We start from the raw sequence: 21,864 nt of genomic DNA, 5'->3' as shown, positions 1-21,864 counted from the left end.
GTGAATCAAAAGGCATAGGAAGAAATAGTACAACCCCCAACCCCCACTCTACTCTACCCCTCCCTCCCTTCAACATCCCTACCCCCATTCTCCCTCTCTCTCTCTCTCTCTCACACACACACACACACACATAGGCGCACACACACAAGCGCACTTGCACACACAACCGCGCCTGCTCGCACACACGCATACACAGAGAGAACATTATTATTATGCAGGACAGGCCCTGTTCAGACATTTTGAATGTGACAGTCAATTTAACTGTGGGTTTGAAATCAGAGTGAAAATTACAACGATTTTATTATAGTAAGGGTACATGTGTTTAAACACGGATTGAGTTAACTGCTTTATATAGGTGAAATTAGTCAATAAAAGCAAAGGTAGAGGTTTTATAGGTCCTGTTTGATGATTTTATTATATTCTAAATAATTTAAGTGACGCAATGACATAGAAACAAATGCCTCTTTCATGACATTAACTGAGCAAAAAACTAATCCCCCAAGAAGCAACTTCAGTGATAGTGATGCGCTATCACCAGGTTTACACATTGACATCGATATCCAATTAAGCAAAGGAGGGTAAGCAAGCAATAATTTCGATTACACCTATGACATTAAATAAGTCACTATTGTGTGCATGAATGTTTCTTCCTGTTTTCATTGTTTTAAGAAGGTAAAGTATGTTTCATTCAGGGCAGTGCGTAACGGCTGGAGTCCACATTACGAACAGCGTTTTTACGCATCTCCATAACACTGTGCGTAATGAAACAAATAGTAATATGGCCTATAGTGTACAGCCTAGTCCAGATGCGACTTACCTTATTGCAGTACGGAGAATCGGTATACTGCAAGGGTCCCAGTCGGGAAGAATCTGTTGCTGATAATGACTGTGGTGGAGGTGGATATACTCTCACGTCCATTTCAGTAAAACATCAATCTCCAAAAAAGCTTTTCCAGTCCGGCTTCTACTTTCGAGTCCTTAAAAGTTGAAGGTTGAACAAAAACCGGTGACCGAAATCGGGAAAAGTGTATGATTGGATTTCGAAAATGGCAAACTTTAATGCTATCACATGCGGTCGTGGTTTTTCTGGAGAAAGAAAAAAAACTTAGCAACGCACTATAAACAGCAGACTTTGTAAACGTAGGTAAAACAGTGAAATCTATAGACTATCACTCGATTGTTAAAGAAGTTATTGCGTGTCCTTCTTTATCTGACAGATGCATTTGCAGCGACAGTAGTTGTTTCTATCCAGCGGCTTTACAGTCATCTGCAAGCGAATTAGGCACGGTGGGATTGCCTGTTCGCTCGCAATTCATACAAAGGACTTCACAGACCGGGCAGGGGCAAGAGCGCAGCTAGGGCGATATACTCCACCTAGGGGGCGCACTGGAGAATGCAGCGTCTGCTTGGAGCAACTCATTGTGGGAAAAAATTATGTATACACTGACGTTGCCTACATACAGTATACTGTACACCGATCAGCCATAACATTATGACCACTGACAGGTGAAGTGAATACCACTGATTATCTCGTCATCATGGCATCTGTCAGTGGGTGGGATATATTAGGCAGCAAGAGAACATTCTGTCCTCAAAGTTGATGTGTTAGAAGCAAGTGTAAGGATCTGAGCGACTCTGACAAGGGCCAGATTGTGATGGCTAGACGACTGGTTCAGAGATTCTCAAAAACCGCAGCCCTTGTGGGTTGTCCCTGGTCTGCAGTGGTCAGTACCTATCAAAAGTGGTCTAAGGAAGGAAAAGCGGTGAACCAGCAACAGGGTCATGGATGGCCAAGGCTCACTGATGCACGTGGGGAGCGAAGGCTGGCCCGTGTGGTTTAATCCAACAGACGAGCTACTGTAGCTCAAATTGCTGAAAAGCTACTGCTGGTACTGATAGAAAGGTGTCAGAACACAAAATGCTGTTTGTTGCGCATGAGGCTGCGTAGCCGCAGACCTGTCAGGGTGCCCATGCTGACCCCTGTCCACTGCCGAAAGCGCCTACAATGGGCATATGAGCATTAGAACTGGAACACGGAGCAATGGATGAAGGTGGCCTGGTCTGATGAATCATATTTTCTTTTACATCACGTGGATGGCAGGGTGCGTGTGCGTCACTCACCTGGAGAACACATGACACCAGGATGCACTATGGGAAGAACGCAAGCCGGCAGAGGCAGTGTGATGCTTTGGACAATGTTCTGCAGGGAAACACTGTGTCCTGCCTTTCATGTGGATGTTACTGTGATACGTACCACCTATCTGAGCATTGTTGCAGACCATGTGCACCCTTTCAGGGCAATGGTATTCCCTGATGGCTTTGGCCTCTTTCAGTAGGATAATCCACACTGCCACAAAGCAAAAATGGTTCAGGAATGATTTGAGGAACACAACATTGAGTTCAAGGTGTTGGCTTGGCCTCCAAATTCCCCAGATCTCAAACCAATCGAGCATCTTTGGGATGTGCTGGACAAACAAGTCCAATCCATGGAGGCCCCACCTCACAACTTACAGGACTTGAAGGATCTCCTGCTAACGTCTTCGTGCCAGATACCACTACACACCTTCAGAGGTCTAGTGGAGTCCATGCCTCGACGGGTCAGGGCTGTTTGGGCGGCAAAAGGGTGACCTACACAATATTAAGCAGGTGGTCATAATGTTATGGCTGATTGGTGTATATGTGCTGCGTCTATGGACTAAAATAATGTATACACTGAAATAAATGTATAATGAAAGTAGTTTTACATATTTACCAGTCAAAAGTTTTGACACTCCTTCCCATTCAAGGGTAATTGTGCAGACATCAAAACCATGAAATAACACATGAAGCAACCAAAAAAAGTGTTAAAGAAATCAAAATTAATTTACATTTTATATTCTTCAAGGTAGCCACCTATTAACTCTCAACCAGCTCATGACATAGTCTCCTGGAATGCTCTTAGAATGCTTTTCCAAAAGTCTTGAAGGAGTTCCCACGTATGGGTAGCATTTCTTAGCTTTTCCTTCACTTTGAGGTCCAACTCATCCCAAACCATCTCAATTCAGTTCAGGTTGTAGTTGTGTTTTTGGTCATTATCCTGTTAAAAAATAAACTGCACTAAGCGGAAACCAGATGGGATGGCGTATAGCTGCAGAATGCTGTGACAGCCATGGTGGTTGTGTGCCTTGAGTTCTTAATAAATCACAGGCAGTGTCACCTGAAAAACACCCCCCACACCATCACACCTCTTCCATGCTTCACAGTGGGAACCACACATTGAGAGATCTTCCTTTCACCCATGCTGCATCTCACAAAGACACAGCAAAAATCAAAAATGTGAACTCATCAGACCAAAGGACAGATGTAAACTAGTCTAATGTCCATTTCTACTGTTTCTTAAACCAAACCAATCTCTCCTTATTGGTTTCCTTCAGTAGTGTTCTTTACAGAAATTCAATTATAAAGGCCTGATTCATGCAGTCTCATCTGAACAGCTGATGTTTAAGATGTGTCTGTTATTTGAACTCTGTGAAGCATTTATCTGGACTTCAGGTAATCACAGATTTCTAAGGCTGATAATGAACTTATCCTCTTCAAGCGAGATAACTCTGGGTCTTCCTTTCCCGTGGAAGTCCCCACGAGAACCAGTTTAACCATAGCGTTGGATGTTTGTATATGCAGGCACTTGAGGCAGATTTCTACGTTCTTGATTGTTGACCTTCATGGCTTAAAGCAATGATGGACTGTACTTTCTATTTGCTTATTTGAGCTGTTCTTGACATAATATGGATTACTACAGTACAGGCATAATGATGTTCTTCTGTATACCAGCTCTACTTTGTCACAACAACTGACTGGCTCAAACACATTAAAGAAAGAAATTCCACAAAATAACTTTTAACAATGCTCACCAGTTTACTGAAATGCATTCTAGGTGATTGCCTGCTGTAGCTGGTTGGATGCAGAGTGTGCAAAGCTTTCATCAAGGCAAAGGGTAGCCACTTTCAAGAATCTACAGTATAAAATATACACTCCTATATAAAATGGTATAAATACATATATACACTACTGTTCAAAAGTTTGTCATGAAGAAATGTCCTTGTTTTCCAAGAAAACACATTAAATTGTTTTTAGTAGGACATATAACAAAATTAATTGACAAGGTTGGAAATTATTATTTTTAATTGAAATTATTATTGTCCTTTAAACTTCCATCAAAGAATCCTCCATTCGCAGCAATTACAGCCTTGTAGACCTTTGCCATACTCATTAACAATTTGTTGAGATAATGTGAAGAAATTTCACTCCATGCTTCCTGAAGCACCTCCCACAAGTTGTATTGGCTTGATGGGCACTTCTTAGATGCCATATGGTCAACCTGCTCCCACAACAGCTCAATAGGGTTGAGATCCGGTGACTGTGCTGGCCACTCCATTATAGACAGAATACCAGCTGACTGCTTCTTCCCTAAATAGTTCTTGCATAGTTTGGAGCTGTGCTTTGGATCATAGTCCTGTTTGTGACAGAAAATTGGCTCCAATCAAGTGCCATCCATAGAGTAAGACATGGCATTGAAAAATGGAGTGATAGCCTTCCTTCTTCCAAATCCCTTTTACCCTGTACAAATCTCAGACTTTCCCACCACCAACGCACCTCCAGACTATCACATCATCTTCACCATACTTGACAGATGGCGTCAAGCACTCCTCCAGCATCTTTTCAATTGGTCTCCATCTCACAAATGTTCTTCTTTGTGATCCGAACACCTCAAAGTTAGATTTGTCTGTCAATTTTTTTCCAATATTCTCTGTCCAGTGTCTGTGTTCTTTTGTCCATTTTCTTTTTATTGGTCTGTCTGAGATATGGCTTTTTCTTTGCACCTCTGCCTAGAAGGCCAGTATCCTGGAATTGCTTCTTCGCTGTTGACATTGAGACTGGTGTTTTGCCAGTAATATTTAATGAAGCTGCCATTTCTCAAACTAGATACTCTAATATATTTGTCATCTTGTTCAGTTGTGCACCTGGGCCTCCCACTCTTCTTTCTATTCTGGTGAGAGCCAGTTTGCGCTGTTCTGTGAAGGGAGTAGTACACAGCGTGGTAGAATATCTTCAGTTTCTTGGCAATTTCTCTCATGGAATAGCCTTAATTTCTCAGAACAAGAATAGACTGATGACTTTCAGAAGGAAGTTCTTTGTTTCTGGCTATTGAGCCTGTAATTGAATCCACAATTGCTGATGCTCGAGATTCTCAACTAGTACATAGAAGGCCAGTTTTATTGCTTCTTTAATCAGCAGAACAGTTTTCACCTGTGCTAACATCATTGCAGAAGTGTTTTTAAATGATCAATTAGCCTTTTATTATTAACTTGTGTTAGTAAACACAATGTGCCATTGGAACACTGGACTGGTGGTTGCTTATAATGGGCCTCTGTGCCCATGTGTACATATCCCATTGACAATCAACCATTTCCAGCTACAATAGTCATTTAACACATTGACAATGTCAACACTGTACTTCAGATCAATTTGATAATATATTATCAAAATATATTAATGGAAAACATTTAGCTTTAGTTTCAAAAAGTAGTGACCCCAAACATTTGAACTGTATACACAGTATACCCAGTTGTATATAAAAACTGGGTGGTTTGAATCCTGAATGCTGATTGACTGATTACCATGGTATATGTAATCAATAAGGCACAAGGGGATGTGTTATATTGCCAGTGTACCATGACTAAGAGATGTTGCATTTTGGAAGCCAATAGTTTTTCTGTGACACAATGCATGTTGATACATTTGCTTTAACTCTGCAATTATGGTATTTTTAAACAATAAGGTTATTTTTAAGGTCTTTGGTATTCCCTGTATTTGTCGTTTTGTCTTTGGTGAATCCTGTCTCTCTTTGGTGAATTTTCTTAATCCTTAAATCATACTTTTTGTTGTATTTCTCAGCTTTACGTAAAGCATCATGATTTTTGGTATTTGTCATGCAAAGATCCCAGGATGTTTTGGGGTGACCTCTTCCAACACTTTGCCTTACAGCATGTGTGCAATTCATTTTTCACTTAGATTTTTTCTTAAGATGTTTCTGGTATATTATTGGATACTTTTTATCTTTTTTCTCTATGCCTATGGCTTCGGTAAGTAAATATTCTGTTGAAAAAAAACTTTATAAATGAGAAATGTGTCCTCTTCGGTAGAAATGACACCACTACCTAGGGATAGATATATTTTGTGTAAAGAACAATATAAAAAGCATACTCACATTAAATAGTAATATAGAGTTGATTTATTTGACTCTTTCTTTAATATATAACATTTAATTATTCATAATTATGGGAATTATCTTCCTTATAAAATAAATAGTAGAATTTCAAAGGTCTGGTTCAGAGATAAGGGAAAAACATGAATTTGAACTATGAAATTATTTAGAAAAGTAAAAAAAGAATAGTTGTTAAAAATAGTCCGTAATGACTGTAGCATGCTTTTTTGTCCCACACATTTACACTGGGGACATATAAATATCCATTGCTGAATCCTAGAAGAAACGTATAATGTAGGTGTAAAACACAGTTTAATTCCTTATTTCCTCTATTTCATATGATGCTGCTTTTACCTAGCAATACTTAAGGCCTTTAAAAGTATTGCTAAAAAATGTGGCTCCGTTTTGCATACACTTTAGCTGATTTTCTTAGCATGCCAATGAAGCAACTGTGGCTTCAATATATTCATGTCGTCAGAATCACCACCCAGCCTCTGGTCTAACCCCAGTAACAGGGACTAATCACAATGATCAAAATGTGTTCTCATCCTAGAAGTCGCCAAGGAGGAATGCAAATCCAGAATCATCTTGGGGAATAAATGTTAATGTGCCTTCCATCTGATGGTAACCATGTGGATGGTTAGCCAGGCAAGGCAAAGAGTGGGATCTACGGGAGGTTGTAAGGGTGGATAGCCAGGTAGCCTCTGGCCTTAAATTCAAGGAATCTCTTAGTAGTGAGTGATATAACCACTAACTATTACAGATAACTTGTTTTTCGTTTGCCATTCCAGGTCTGGATTGTAAAATCCAGAGAACATATCTCTCAGGCTTTCCTAGAAGACATGATAATGCAATTTTTTCTCTTTTGTGAAATGTCATTGCAAAAACCAAGTGAAGAGGCAAAGAGGTCAATCTGACCTATGTATCTCTTTGATTTTACCCATAATGCATTATCTTACTAAGTATTGTGTTGTGTAATTGTTATTCCATTTGTCATTTAATGTCCTTATAACTTTCTGAAGACACAAACCGGCACTACATTGGAAGTTGCACAGACAGTGAACTACATAGTGAGATCTGAGAAGACAAATGGAGGTTATGAAATTGGTCAATGACTCCCAGGTCAGAGGATTTGAGAAGATTTCTTGAAATATCTTATAGCCAATGCATTATAACACAAAATAGGACTGATACAAATAAAAATGTTTAGTTTAATTAATCAGACATTGCTGTGATATTACATTACATTGATCTGATTTGGATTCACATAGCACCTATATCTGTGCAGGGTAAATGTGTGTATATAGAACAACTGACCCCTGTGAGTTTAGATACGGGTGTTGTGCAGTGGAGGCAATGTGGAATGCTTGCTCAAAGCAGCAGTCCGATTCATGTCTTGTCAGCACCTTTTCATTCAATGACTGTTAATCTCTATACAATATGACAAACCAAGCCTCTAAAATGCTTCGGCTGTGGGCTATCACATTCTTGTGTGGGAAATCTCTCTTGCCATTTTGGCATCCTAATCAAACCTAGAACGGCGAAAAGCATTGATTCACTTGATTGAACTTTAGAGTCCACTAATTATTTTGTGGTATATGATCATGTCAAATGGTTAAACGGGATACTTCCAACATCTTTTGCTGTAGTACGCATTGCCCACATTGATTATCCCTTATGTAATCCATTAAACACAAATAAAGAAATACAACCTACAGGGGTTGATGGCTATAGGCTACATTTTAGTTAAGTCTTCTCTTATTATTTATTTACTTTCAGTTAATCCATCAGCATTTAAGTAAACAACAGAGAGAGTTTCAGCCTGGACACAGTATTTAAGAACACGAATCATCCCAAGTCACAGATCTTTGAATAAGAGACTCAATCATCCCCATCAACCTATGAACTACTGACTGGCCAAGCACCCTGCACACACCCCAAGCTCTAGAAACAGTTGAAATCATTAACATTTGGAGCTACCCTGACATTTGGTTAAGGAACAATACAATGCACACATCCAGTGAACAAAACGCACAATGAATTCTCTGTTCCATTAACCTTTTAGAATATGAACTGGCATTCAAAGCATGAGGCTGCAGACTAATATTACAGGGTTTAGTGTTACACACTAACACACTTATATGGAAGCACACACACACACGCACCACTACGTGGGCTCATACTCACACAGTTATGCGGTCGCACACTCACTTAGTCGTGCACATGCACATACATACATAAGTGCATAAGCGTGGGTGAGGAGAAATTCTATAGGATCCCTGCCATTTCTTACATCCAGTAAGACAATCACATTTTCTAATCCTAGTTTTCTGTGGATCAAGGTCATTGTTTGCATCTTTGGACGTAGGCACACATGCATGCACATACACAAACACATTCACAGATACACACATAAGGGATTACATTAAGGGGTACCCCTATGCCAGAGGCAATAGAACTGAGCAGTTGAGTAAATTGAGCCTGCACTGAGGTTGTCCAATTGGATAGATGATAAGAAAAGCTCATTTAAAAAACAAATAAAGCAAATCTAAAAACAATAATCTAATGTATGCAAATGAAGAGTTCCACACAATTGACGGCTAAACTGATCTTAAATTTTATTTACTGTTATAAACCAATATGCCAGAAAATCCAAAGAATTCTAATACCTATGTTTCTGATTCCTCTCTTGAAGTAAAGGCAGACAATATATGGCCCTTCTGCCTATACTGTAAATTGTTACAATTTAGGCAAATAATCATATCCTTTGGGACAGACAACCAAAATATACTCCTGACTTGCCAGATGGGCAAGGGCCTTTCAGACTTATACATGTAATCCCTTCTCTCTCACACACATACAGCCATATACTTAGTATACATACACATACATAGTCTCACATTCACCCATCCCCCCGCATACACCCCTCCCCCCACCGAAATAGTATAAATGTACCAGCGCCTACCCCTCCCCCACACACCACAAAACCACATATTCTCTCATAAACTGTCTTTCTCTAACTCTCTCTCTCTCTCTCTTTCTCACACACACACATACACACACACACACACACACACACACACACACACTCACACACACACAATAAATGGGTTTGCTGCAGTTCTTTCATGAGATCCTGATTTGATTTTGAATGATCTGTGTCATAGCTCTGACATTGCATTTGAAAGCTAGCCCTTGTGCACTACGAAACATAATGAAAGGAAAACTGGTCTGTCCTTAGAAACATTTTGTGTATTGTAATACTTTTTTCTCATTAGCTACGAATGATACCAAACCAACTGCCCTTCAGCACGGTCCTCTCATGTTTATTCTACTTAGTGCTGACTCTCACTGTAGAACAATGCAACACGTCCCTGCTTAAGCAGATACGTACATTAATTTAGTGAAAAATATATACAGTTACATATCATGATATCATTTTTGATGATATCGTATTGCTTAAACAGTAGTGCATTACAATTTTTTCGCTAGTTGGCTGAACCTGCACTGAAACTCTAGGTTTATTCCTTCATAGCTGGTTCCCCTGATTCTTTTTAAATTGGCAGCCAATTGGTTTTCAGCAAGTATTTCTATGAGTTTTCTCATGGCTCTTTCATGTCCTTCTGCAACAGACATATGGTGAGTATGTACAAAACAAGAAATTACATTATAATCCCAGTATCAAATTGCAATATACAGAATATACAGTAGAATAGTGAGAATTGTGAGAATCACATGTATAAGCACCTTATTAACCTGATAATATTGTGTCGCTAGATCCCTGGCATTTCCCATGACTGCAATTTACTATACTTTACTAATATATACTTTCTATATTTTAAACATGAACTTGTCATAGATAGGACCGAATGATTTCAAGCACGCCACAACGTTTCTACTTTGGGAGACAAAGACAGACAATTTTATTAAGAGATAGGGTATTAGCCTTTAAATCAATACAGTGTGGAGTCTGGCGCACAATAGGTCATTGGCTAGCATTCCTGTTCCTGAGGATCTCTTTCCCTTGTTTTCATACAGTGCAATTCACCCCAAGCAAACATTGTGAAAATATATTCATTATTGACTGCTATGACCCTCACACTTTCACCCTTTCTTTCTGACACACTCACACACATGCACGTGTGCACGCGCACACACACATACACCCAAATCCTGTGATCTGACAATCTCTTCATAGATGAATGTCAAGTACATGGAATTCATTTGCACATTTTTAGCCAGAGGCCCATGCATCATTCAACGGTATTTTTTCTGGTGCTTTTTATCACATATCTCATCATTATTTCATGCCGGGCTATTTATTACCAGTACTGTGCTGCAGAGAGAAGTGAGACACATTTACATCACATTGATCCATACTGGAATACTAATAGTGAGCTATAATGCTGCTCCAACTGTACAAGCCTGTTACAACCTGTAGCTATGGGGCTACTTCAAATTAAACATAACAATCTATAAATATACATATATAATAAGTTAAAAACGTTGAACTGAAATACTATAGAATAGCAATCCTCTTAAGGTACTTTTAACAGGCACATAGTTCTGTGTTTGGGAGCTCTAACATGGCATAATATTTAATAACAGTGTATTTATACAGTACAACTTTTATTAAAAGGTACTTACATAAAATATGGCATTGGCCCACTGTTATTATGCTATTGAACATGGTAATGTTGTTATTGTTTGGTTGTTTAAATCTGTTTGTTTGTTCCTGGTTCCATGGTATGACACATCTAGTGCACTCAATTGATCAAAACCATCAGCTCATTCTGATAGCACAGTTCTGGTTTCCCCCGTGTCACCTTGACAACCATGCAGGTCTTCCAAGGAGAGGATTATTTTGAATCAATCGGATCAAATCCAATTTGGCTTGTGATTCTCCAATGTGGAGTGCACAGCCTGTCAAAAAGGAGCAGACCTTAGGTGCACTCTGTCTGCAGACAACATGATCTGACAGGGTGTCTGCCCCTCACATACAGACAAACAGACAGACAGGCAGGCAGGCAGACGTACATAGACAGTCATAGAGTTCATTCACATAAATACATGCATGTAAATGCAGGTGTGTATTCACCCACATGCACAGAGTACACAAAACTACAATCACACACCTTCCACAAGACCATTATGCATTGCAGCAATTACGGTTTGCTTATATATATTTTTGTTAGTATTTTTGTAACTTTGACGAAACTAACCTATTACAGAAAAGCAATGGTTAACTGCAAATTCAATTACACCATACATTCAAATAGGTATGGATATCCTGGAATTACCATATTGTTACCATTGTAATGCTGCAGTCACTGATGTCACACATGTACCTACCACATGTTAATGCTGATGACTGGGAGCAATGCAGGGATGACAGCTTATTAATGATATCAGAAATCATGTTTACTGACATTGTCATAATGTGTATTTAACTATTCCAAGAATAGTGACACAGGACAATCATAATGCTAATGGATATTTTCATGAAATCTTTTCAGCTATTTCATAAAAACTGACATAGAATTGTCATATTGTTTCTTGACTTTTTCATAGTATTCAGCTAGTTCAGGAAATGTAAAAAAAAAACATGGTCTTAACACCTTCATGACTTCATTTATCTACAATAACATCAACTGCCATTAAATTCAAATCATGATTATTAAAAATATGCTAATGTTAGCACATAGACAGGCAATTTGACCGAAACACACAGGGTAAACAGGTTTTTATTTGCATTACGCTGTCGAATGCGGTCAGTTAAAGAACAACTTGTTCCCAAAAGGAAGTCAATTCACCGACTTTTGAACATTAAAATGAATATATATTGTACATACACTACTGGTCAAAAGTTTTACCCGACCCCAATTGTTCCAGTTTTTTTATTAAATTCAAATCCAGGGAATAACCTGAAATTGTATAAAGTGTTTAACTGCTAGAGGTGAAAAAAACCCATTTAGGTTCCAAAAAATTTAAAAATAGAGTACATTTTAGAGTTATAAAAAAGGCCTTTTTTAGGGAACAAGTAATGGGTCAGAAACGTGCAACTGTTCTGCAGTAAAGGATGTAAATTAAGGTTTAAGAGTTGACAGTCCCTACAGGTGTCCCAACTTTTGTTGATTACTGACAAACCTTCTGTCTGTATAAAAGCAATGTTGGAACAGATTGTGTTATTCTTTAGGATTTTTTGGACATTATTGCACTGCAGGAGGTGTCAGTGAGTAGAGTTTTCTACACTATCAAAAGGTATTTGGAAACTGGAGGAAACTCTGACAGGAAGAGGTCTGGCAGAACGAAAGACCCAAAAGAATCAGAAGACAAGTTTCTGAGAGTCAAAAGCTTGTGTGATTGTGTGGTTTACAAGACCACTGCTTCAAAAGCACCTTAACACTGGTCAAAGTAAGCATGTCTCAGTTTCAGTTGTGAAGAGAAGACTTCTAGCTGCAGATTTGACAGGTCGAGTGGCAGTAAAAAAGCCATTGATAAGATGGCAAAATAAGAAAAAGAGGCCTGGGACATGCAGCACTGCCAGTGGACTACTAAAGACTGGAATAAGGTCTTATGGACTGATTAATAAAAATCTGAAATCTTCGGTTCACCACACAGGGTTTTTGTACCCCATCGAGTAGGCGAAAGGATGGTTCCTCAGTCTGTGACACCAACCGTCAAACATGTAGGAGGAAGCGTGATGGTCTGTGGCCCTTTTGCTGGATCCAGAGTGGCGACTTGCACAGACTGAGTGGCACACTGAACCAAAACCAAAAAAACAGAACAAGATAGTAGGCTTCAAATCATGGAATGGCCAGCACAGTCTCAAGACCTAAACCCCATCAGGCTAGTTTGGAATGAAATGGGTAGGAGGATGAAAGCAAATAAACCTACAAGTGCAACACATTTGTGGGATCTTCTGCAACAGTGTTAGGAACAACTTTCATTGTAGAAAGAATGCCACAAGTGTGTTCAGCTGTTATATCTGCAAAAAGTAGCAACTTACATGAGTCAAAAATTCAAAGATACAATTATTCCATGGTTTCTTTTTTGACTCCTATTATATATTTGTTCTATTCTTTAATTCAGAGTACATTAAGACAAAATGTGTGAATTTCAATAAAAACTGGGAAAACTGACCTGTTCTAAAACCAGTGACTGGTATTGTTATACAGCTCTGGAAATAATTCATTAATTTCCTTTCCAAAAAAGTCAAAAAGGAAGGTTTTGAGTGAGGAACAGAAAGGTTTAAATTAAGAGATTATTGCAAATTGAATGCTTTTGTTCCTCACTCAAAACATTTCTTTTCAACTTTTTAAAAAGGAAAGAAAAAGGGATAGTGGTCTCTTAATTGTTTCCCGGAGCTGTATATGTGCTGTCAAACGATAACAATAATGAATCACAATCAATTGCAAATAATCTTTGCATTATGGCTAGAGTCACTCCCGTCCTAAAGAAATCAACAATACCCCTCTGACGTCAAAAACTACATTTTGTCTTTCCTTTCCAAGATACTTGAGTGAGCTGTCTCCAACCAACTCTCCTGTTAGCTCTCTCAGAACGATCTCCTTGACCTTGACCAATTAGGCTTCAAGATGTGCCACTCGACCGAGACTGCTCTCCTCTATGTAACAGAAGCTCTTTGCAATGTTCAACTAACTCTCTCTGTTCTCATTGTCCTATATCCATCCACTGCCAATACTGTGATAATCAGATCCTATTCTTGACCCTCTTGGGTCTGGGCGCCTGGCTCAGACTGTTGCATCAGTGGTCTCCCTTGTGGTCATTTACTACTGGTGTTCCCCAAGGCTCAGTTATATCCCTGCTCTTCACTTTATACAAGTCAAAAGTCACCTGGCTTTGTCATATCCTCATGTTCTCTCCTATCATTGTTATGCAGATGACACAAAACTATTTGTCTCTTTCCTCCCTATTGAAAACTAGGTGACACTTGTTTACTTACTACTACATTTTGAAAATGTTTCCAAGATATCAGAGCAGTCTTGATATGCTAGATTATTTTGTTACATAAACTTCCAGATATCGAGACACAACCAGACATCACCTTCCAAGGTAGTGTGCACCACATTTTTGATTGAGCCCCTCCAGAGATTTGTAAGTGAGAAGACAAATAGGTTGTAAGTGTATCAAATTTGGGCACCGATTTCGCAACATTTTCCAGTTTGGTTTGCCTCGATCATGTCAGTGTAAATTGAAACACTATGAATCACTAGAATCACTCTCTAGTAATGTAAATTACCCCTTTCCTACTTAAAATACATGCATTAATTGTATGTCGCTCTGGATAAGAGCATCAGCTAAATGACTGCAATGTAAATGTAGTGATTAATCACATTTCAAATCTGACGCAAATAAAAATAAATTCTGTTTTAAAGAAGTCATTATATTGTACATTATGGACCGCCCTTGAGTTAAGGTAATTAAGTAATGGGAGGATCTGAAACCACATGTGCATGAATGCTTCCACCCAGACCCGAGCACTTCAGTGCCATCAAGAAAAAACAGTGCACGCTGTTTGGTCAAAAAGATCTACATGGGCCTAATTTCCCCCAGATCCCAACCTCTATCGACGGATGGAGCTACCTCTTCAGGATGAAGGACCCTCCACTGAGAGATTTGCGAGTGGATTGATAAACCTGGGGAGAGAAGCACATTGCTTTAACCCACAGGGCGATTGCTTTCACCCACGGGAAGCACACCACCAGCAACAGGGAGTAGGAATGCATCCTGCTTTGCCTACTGACACCAAAACTAATGCACTGTCTGTTTTGCAGGGTCCATTGGAATCACTGGAGAGTTGCAATGATAGGTAGGAGCTCAAGGTAATTTCTATGACCTAGTGTCATTGTGTAGACGCAAAATTTCACACAATAGGACAGCACACAGTAACAACAGTGGGACTCCCCAAGAGGCAGGTGTAACATTGAAATCATAGGCAGAACACATTCACTGGGAGGACATTTAATAAAATAAGTAAAATCAACAGAATCCCCAAAACAGAAAACTGGATTAATAAAATAGGATCGATAGGAACATGCCAGGCCCAGAAGCACATACTGAATTTATTGTTAAATGTGGGCAAACTACAGTTGCCAGCATGCACTTCCCTAGACAGACACTTCCCCTGCAGAGATATCAGTAAAGCCTGACCTCCCCCAAAAAGCCACCACTACTTCCCAACAATTCAACACTATGTAAGAGCAGAACTGGCGGTTGCCTATCATACCGCCCCCTACTCAAATGCCTCCAGAGCCAGCCATAGGAATTACTTCATGCTCAACTGGGAAATCAGCAAAAACTCCTGAATCGGACCAGAAAAGGTCTGCAAAGGAAACTTGGCCAATTGGACTAATACCTTCCGCTTTATCATCTCTATTATTTGCCCACCAGAGCCTCTGCTGGATATTCACTATCCCACTTCCCTATCTACTTGTCTGATATTAAAGCAGTTTTACAAAAATGCAAGTCTTTAAGCCTATTATTATTAATATCTCTCTCATGTGCTCTGCCTCCTATGCACAGAGTTTATAGATTCTTATAATTACTGTTATTGGTTTTATCCTGGTAATGTACATAAAAATCAATGATCCAATTCTTCTTCTTTTCACAATTATTTTATGCCGGTTGATAACAGTGTGAAGTTTGCTGATTAACTGAATGTAAAGCCCTTCATCTCTACTTAGTGTTTGTGTAACTAAACAAATTTTAACTGGCGTTTACTCAACCCGCTAAAATATGTTAGTTCCAATTGGAACCTTAAAATCTTTCCCAAACTGTTGAGACCCCGACTCAGTTCAATCCCAAGTCTTTGGCAATGCAGCTCTCATAGATACTATTATCACTAACACACTCACCAGGTACACCCCTGCAGTCTTCTACCATGACTTTACTGGTCACTGTAGTATTGTTTGTGTGTGAGCTTACAGTACCCGCTTAACTATGTTACATAGCTCATTACTTAAAGATTATGATCATCCAAAATGTTCTGCATGTTTAAAGGATTATGGTCTGATTCAGTCGTATACAGGGAATAAAAAAACTGTTGGAAACTGTCATTAATGGCAACGGAGAAGAGTCATTCCCCATTTACTCTGTTGATGTCTCCCATCATCCAATGAATCTGAGGGGACACAATAAAAGTATATTTTTATGGGAGTGTGGTCAAATAAAATTTTATACACATGAAACAGTTTTGTCCTGCAATCTACAGTCTTATTGATCTTATTAAATATTTATCTTTAATTGCTATTATTATTATGTTAATAAAATACACTAATTCTAAGATAAATGTTATGCCTTTGAAGTTGAATTCAACTTCAACAATGGTAAATTCTAAAAACAAAAAGACACGAGGTGGTCTGGTATATGGCCAATATACCATTGGTAAGAGCTGTTGTTAGGCATAATTTGAACAGTAAACATTTTTCATAAATCACGGCTATCAGGCAATCCGCATTTAGGATAAGCAATCTTCTGTAGACACATCAAGATCCATAGTATGTGTAAAAAGGCTAATCAACAACTGGTCGCAAAAAACAATTATCCATCATCTTGGACCATAGATATATTATATAATAAAAATAGGTTTATTACTGTGCAACATTCACATTTTATTTTCTTTCAAGCTAGCCTTGCTTAAGATCTTGATTTGTAAGTATATCATAAATTGCTACAGTGCATAAAAAAGGCAAGCTTGACCGCAATGTCATATGATAAAAATGAGTACTACATTTCCAAGTTGTCAATCAATCAATCAATTGTATTTATAAAGCCCTTTTTCCATCAGCAGATGTCACAAAGTGCTTTTACAAAACACCTGGCCTTAAACCCCAAGGAGCAAACAACAGTAGTGTTGAATTTCAATTGCTAGGAAAAACTCCCTAAGAATGCCAAAATTTAGGAAGAAACCCAGAGAGGACCCAGGCTCAGAGGGGTGACCAGTCCTCTTCTGGCTGTGCCAGGTGAACATATTAAGATTATAATTGTAATAATTAATAAATGTGTGTGGGCTGAGTCTAGAGTCTATTTAAACTTAGTCCAGGTCGGAAGCATGACCAGATGGACAAGGAAAGGGACAACACGGGGAGGGGGAGGTGTCAGCACAGTGGCAGCTGAAATTGTCAGGCATCGTCTCGATCTGCAACACAACCAGAACTCTGGACAGGGACAGCAACTGGTCCCCCAAGCCAGGTACTCCGCAGATGTGGGCCAGGACCTCATGCCCTCCTAAGTTCAAAATGGGAGGAGACTGGGAAAATTCAGAAAATGAATTCCTCATATCAACAAGGATTTATAGTGGAGAAGGAGAACTTAGTGGAAAAGTAGAACTGACCCTATTCCCTCAGCACAATAATATAGCAGCGTAAGACCTTGGGACTGAGAGAGGGGGGTCCGGCAACACTGTGGCCCTATCTGGGGGAGGCCCAGACAGGGCCCAACAGGCAGGAAATCAATCCACCCACATTGCCAAGCATCAACCAAAGGGACACCCACCAACTCCAACCACCCTGAATGTTGTGTTGAGTAACATTTGCAAGCAAAGCTTTTTGGAAAGAGTATTGATGATAGCCCTAATAATAGCATTGAATTAATAAGTCCACTACTAGGTATTCAATAAAACATTAGTTAGTCTTCTAATGAGTCTGGTTGTTATGTCATGGTTAATTTAAGGGAAATGATGGTCAGGTGGGTAAAAATGATACATAAATCTGTGTTTTTGTAGTTCTGAATTTCCAAAAGTTACCTAAGAACAAGTCCAGTGTTTAGGAGACTTCTCTGTGATTGCATAATAAAGACCACCACTATATGAAATTAGTAATTTACCTTTCTCAATCAAAAGGTAGTATGTCACAACTTTCAAAAAGCAATTTCTAATCTTTACAATTTATCATTCCCAAAACCATGTTTTTGAAATATCTATGCTCATGTACAACATGACATCCTTGAAAACGTATTTGCTAAATGAGGGGCTGTCCTTGTTATTATTTTAACCAAATATATTTGGTTAAAATACTTCCTCTGATAATATCCCATTTACTTAACACTGTATATCGTCCTGACTGATTGTCCAAAGTAACATAAATAAATGTGCTTCACTTGTTTATTTTGGTCTGGGTGTTGTGTAACACTGCCTGTCTTAAATAAATGTGTAAGTTCAGGAAATAAATAAATATAGGCACCATTTTCAAGTGATAGAGGAAAAAACTGTCTGATATTGACCTGAAAATTAGCTTTTGTCCATGCAAGCATCCATCTATTTAAGTAGCAAGCTAGCAACCTGGCATGTAAGCTACCCATATATGTCCAGCACTACTAGCCTACGACACGTATACAAAAAACATTTGTTCCCTTAGTTAGTTACACCATGGGCAAATAAGGCAACATGTTACATAACGTTAGATAGAATTGCCATGATTCCTAGCTAAATAGAATTTATGGCTAAACATAGAAAGTTCTGTTTGTCCTGTGCCTCTAGACTAGGACACATAGAAAAAAAATTGTTTGCTCAGTTATAGCATGATAGGCTATACAAATCTGAATTTCACACAAAAGAAATTACTTAGCTAGTTGTCATCTAGTTAGCTGCAAAGGCTATCTAGAGTTAAAAATTCTGCTATTCCTGTTCTGTATGCTAAAGTGTGGAACTTACATACAGTGGGGAGAACAAGTATTTGATAAACTGCCGATTTTGCAGGTTTTCCTACTTACAAAGCATGTAGAGGTCTGACATTTTTATCACACTCCCACCACCATGCTTGACTGTAGGAAAGACACACTCCTCACCTGGTTGCCACCACACACGCTTGACACCATCTAAACCAAATAAGTTTATCTTAGTCTCATCAAACCACAGGACATGGTTCCAGTAATCCATATCCTTAGTCTGCTTGTCTTCAGCAAACTGTTTGCAGTCTTGTGTATTATCTTTGGAAGAGGCTTCCTTCTGGGATGACAGCCATCCAGACCAATTTGATGCAGTGTGATGCGTATGGTCTGAGCACTGACAGGCTGACTCCCCACCCCTTCAACCACTGCAGCAATGCTGCCAGCACTCATACGTCCCAAAAGACAACCTCTGGATATGATGCTGAGCAAGTGCACTCAACTTCTTTGGTCGACCACGGCGAGGCCTGTTCTGAGTGGAACCTGTCCTGTTAAACTGCTGTATGGTCTTGGCCACTGTGTTTCAGCTCAGTTTCAGGGTCTTAGCAATCTTCTTATAGCCTAGGCCATCTTTATGTAGCTCAACCATTCTTTTTTTCAGGTCCTCAGAGAGTTCTTTGCCATGAGGTGCCATGTTAAACATCCACTGACCAGTATGAGGGAGTGTGAAGGCGATTAGACCAAATTTAACACACTTGCTCCCCATTCACACCTGAGACCTTGTAACACCAGTCACATGAAACAGGGGAGGGAAAGTGGCTAATTGGGCCCAATTTGGACATTTTCACTTAGGGGTGTACTCACTTTTGTTGCCACCGGTTTGGACATTAATGGCTGTGTGTTGAGTTATTTTGAGGGGACAGCAAATCTACACTGTTATACAAGCTGTACACTCACTACTTTACGTTGTAGCAAAGTGTAATTTCTTCAGTGTTGTCACATGAAAAGATATAATCAAATATTTACAAAAATGTGAGGGGTGTACTCACTTTTGTGAGATACTGTATATAAACCTCTGTATATTGAGGAACATAGTCAGGGTAGGGGGATTGTCAGGGTGGGGGAATCAGAGTTATAGTGGGGAGAATAAGTATTTGATGCACTGCCGATTTTGCAGGTTTTCCAACTTACAAAGCATGTAGAGGTCTGTAATTTTTATCATAGCTACATTTCAACTGTGATTTTTAAATAATAATTTGCATTTTATTGCATGACATAAGTATTTGATCACCTACCAAGTAGTAAGAATTCCGGCTCTCACCGACCTGTTAGTTTTTCTTTAAGAAGCCCTCCTGTTCTCCACTCATTACCTGTATTAACTGCACCTGTTTGAACTCGTTACCTGTATAAAAGACACCTGTCCACACACTCAATCAAACAGACTCCAACCTCTCCACAATGGCCAAGACAAGAGAGCTGTGTAAGGACATCAGGGATAAAATTGTTTGCTGAAGACAAGCAGACTAAGGACAGGGATTACTGGAACCATGTCCAGTGGTTTGATGAGACCAAGATAAACTTATTTGGTTCAGATGGTGTCAAGCATGTGTGGTGGCAACCAGGTGAGGAGTACAAAGACAAGTGTGTCTTTCCTACAGTCAAGCATGCTGGTGGGAGTGTCATGGTCTGGGGCTGCATGAGTGCTGCCGGCACTGGGGAGCTTCAGTTCTTTGATGGAACCATGAATGCCAAAATGTACTGTGACACACTGAAGCACAGCATGATCCCCTCCCTTCGGAGACTGGGCGGCAGGGCAGTATTCCAACATGATAACGACCCCAAACACACCTCCAAGACGACCACTGCCTTGCTAAATAAGCTAAGGGTAAAGGTGATGGACTGGCCAAGCATGTCTCCAGACCTAAACCCTATTGAGCTTCTGTGGGGCATCCTCAAACGGAAGGTGGAGGAGTGCAAGGTCTCTAACATCCACCAGCTCCGTGATGTCATCATGGAGGAGTGGAAGCAGACTCCAGTGGCAACCTGTCAAGCTCAGGTGAACTCCATGCCCAAGAGGGTTAAGGCAGTGCTGGAAAATGATGGTGGCCACACAAAATATTGACACTTTGGGCCCAATTTGGAAATTTTCACTTAGGGGTGTACTCACTTTTGTTGCCACCGGTTTAGACATTAATGGCTGTGTGTTGTGTTATTTTGAAGGGACAGCAAATGTACACTGCTATACAAGCTGTACACTCACTACTTTACATTGTAGCAAAGTGTAATTTCTTCAGTGTTGTCACATGAAAAGATATAATCAAATATTTACAAAAATGTGAGGGGTGTACTCACTTTTGTGAGATACTTTATTGACCTTAGCCAAATACATTTAAATTCAGTTTATCACAATTCCTGACATTTAATCCTAGTACAATTCCCTGTCTTAGGCCAGTTAAGATGACCACTTTATTTGAAGAATAATAATAGTAGTATTTATGTCAGTTTTATTTCATCCCATTCCCAGTGGGTCAGAAGTCTACATACACTCAATTAATATTTGGTAGAATTGCCTTTAAACTGTTTAACTTGGGTCATACATTTTGAATAGCCTTCTACAAGCTTCCCACAACAAGTTTGGTGATTTTTGGCCTGTTCCTCCTGACAGAACTGGTGTAACCGAGTCAGGTTTGTAGCCCTCTTGTTCGCACACGCTTTTTCAGTTCTGCCCAAAAATTTTCTATAGGATTGAGGTAAGGGCTTTGTGATGGCCATTCCGATACCTCGACTTTGTTGTACTTTTGAGCCATAGTCCCATAGGGTTTATACTTTTGATGAACGTACTATTGATGAATGTTGTACCTTCAGGCGATTGGAACTTGCTCCCAAGGATGAGCCTTGTTTCTGTGGTCTTGGATGATTTCTTTAGATTTTCTCATGATGTCAAGCAAAGAGGCACAGAGTTTGAAGGTAGGCCTTGAAATACATCCTAAGGT

At 39.4% G+C, this 21,864-nt stretch overlaps 1 protein-coding gene across 2 annotated transcripts in view; it reads right to left on the bottom strand.

Annotated features, from left to right (window-relative positions):
* Positions 1-1,310, bottom strand: part of tox (thymocyte selection-associated high mobility group box) — a 47,812-nt gene extending 46,502 nt beyond the window's left edge. The window contains exon 1 of one of the 2 annotated variants that reach the window (XM_010883608.3): positions 818-1,310. In XM_010883608.3, coding sequence (XP_010881910.1) covers positions 818-919 — 102 coding nt within the window. In that variant the 5' untranslated portion in view covers positions 920-1,310. The remainder of the gene's footprint in view (positions 1-817) is intronic. The other variant, XM_010883618.3, reaches the window with a different exon arrangement.
* Positions 1,311-21,864: the final 20,554 nt, after the last annotated feature.

The sequence above is a fragment of the Esox lucius genome, chromosome 3 (genome assembly GCF_011004845.1).
Source record: "Esox lucius isolate fEsoLuc1 chromosome 3, fEsoLuc1.pri, whole genome shotgun sequence".
NCBI classification, from domain to species: Eukaryota; Metazoa; Chordata; class Actinopteri; order Esociformes; family Esocidae; genus Esox; species Esox lucius.
The sequence above is the reverse complement of the archived record's forward strand: the minus strand, read 5'-3'. Positions and strand labels throughout refer to the sequence as shown.